At 35.1% G+C, this 1,252-nt stretch overlaps 1 protein-coding gene across 1 annotated transcript in view; it reads left to right on the forward strand.

Annotated features, from left to right (window-relative positions):
- Positions 1–1,231, forward strand: part of LOC119591694 — a gene marked incomplete at its 3' end in the record, with an annotated part of 2,195 nt that extends 964 nt beyond the window's left edge. The window contains 1 exon segment of the mRNA XM_037940442.1: positions 1,130–1,231. Within this exon segment, the coding sequence (XP_037796370.1) occupies positions 1,130–1,231 (102 nt within the window).
- Positions 1,232–1,252: the final 21 nt, after the last annotated feature.

Consider the following 1,252-nt stretch of genomic DNA (forward strand, 5'->3'; position numbering starts at 1 on the left):
ATCCCATAGATAGACTGTTCCAGACAAAAGGTAGTTCTTTAGAATAGGACCAAGTCAAATTTGGCCTCTGAGCTTCCTTTTTCAGCAAAGGCTAAGAAACCTCTCCCTTGCATATTGAACAAGCAAAAGATTTAATCAGTTCCTCATTTGACGACAAGTCTCATCACAGGTCAGGAAGCTCTATCTTGCCGGAATACACATGGTGTGGTTTTATGGACCATTGCTGTAGTGCAGAATGCAGAAGGCCACATAATCTTCCAATGCATATATATTAGGAACTTTAATAAGTGACTGTGGTTTTACCTTCACAGTGTGCTGGTTGTTTTATATTCCTAACACCTAATAATGGGAGTTTTATGTTTTCTTTATGGCCATTACATTACTCTTTACTTAATATTGTGATAGTTTTGTTCATTAATAAAGGAAGATTTGTAATTTTTTCTAGTTCAAGGCTTGACAACCATGAATAATGGTTGAACTAAGTTATTGTTACACTTTTTCAAGACGTAGATATGTACTTGCTCCATAGTGATTACTGAGGCATCCTGTTGGTCCTCCAGCAAAGGGTACCATATGTAGAACTTGATCGTAGACGCTTCCGACCTCAGTGCTACTAAAGAATCATGTGGTGGGGAGCTTTCATAGCTTTTGCTGGAGCTCTTGGTAAGTACAGAGGCCAATTTTAGATCTGTAATAGATGCATGAATGTATTAGAAAGATTTATAATAGGGATGAACAGTAGACAGTATATGTTGTTATATAACGTATCTATCATAAATACCTGTTGGTAGAGGTACATTTGTACTTTTGACTTATGTGTAGTGATTTCTGGGGTCAGAGGAATAGTGGTGATAGCAGCTGGACATCCAGCTCATTAACAGGGACAATTTCAAATACTTTGGATTCCTTCCTGTTGTTCTAAGTTACTAAATACCAACATATCTAAACTTTGGAAACAGAAATGTATTCAGTACTTGCTACACATATACCTTTATCAATTTAAATCTACTTTAAGGCATTTACATAAACTATCATTTAACCATAAGTTTAAATTTAAGAAAATGTAAGAAATGTCTTTGATTATATTTAAGGAGTTTATAATGCTAAAATAGGCATTATTTCCTTACAGTTCAAGAAATGAAAAATAAGGTAGTCATAGCACTATGGGCATGCCTGGTAACATTCCTAACATTATATTCCATCTATAAATTCAGTATGTGCATTGGAGATTGTAAGTACCAGCATGTGAATG

The sequence above is a fragment of the Penaeus monodon genome, chromosome 29, assembly GCF_015228065.2.
Source record: "Penaeus monodon isolate SGIC_2016 chromosome 29, NSTDA_Pmon_1, whole genome shotgun sequence".
Classification (NCBI taxonomy): Eukaryota; Metazoa; Arthropoda; class Malacostraca; order Decapoda; family Penaeidae; genus Penaeus; species Penaeus monodon.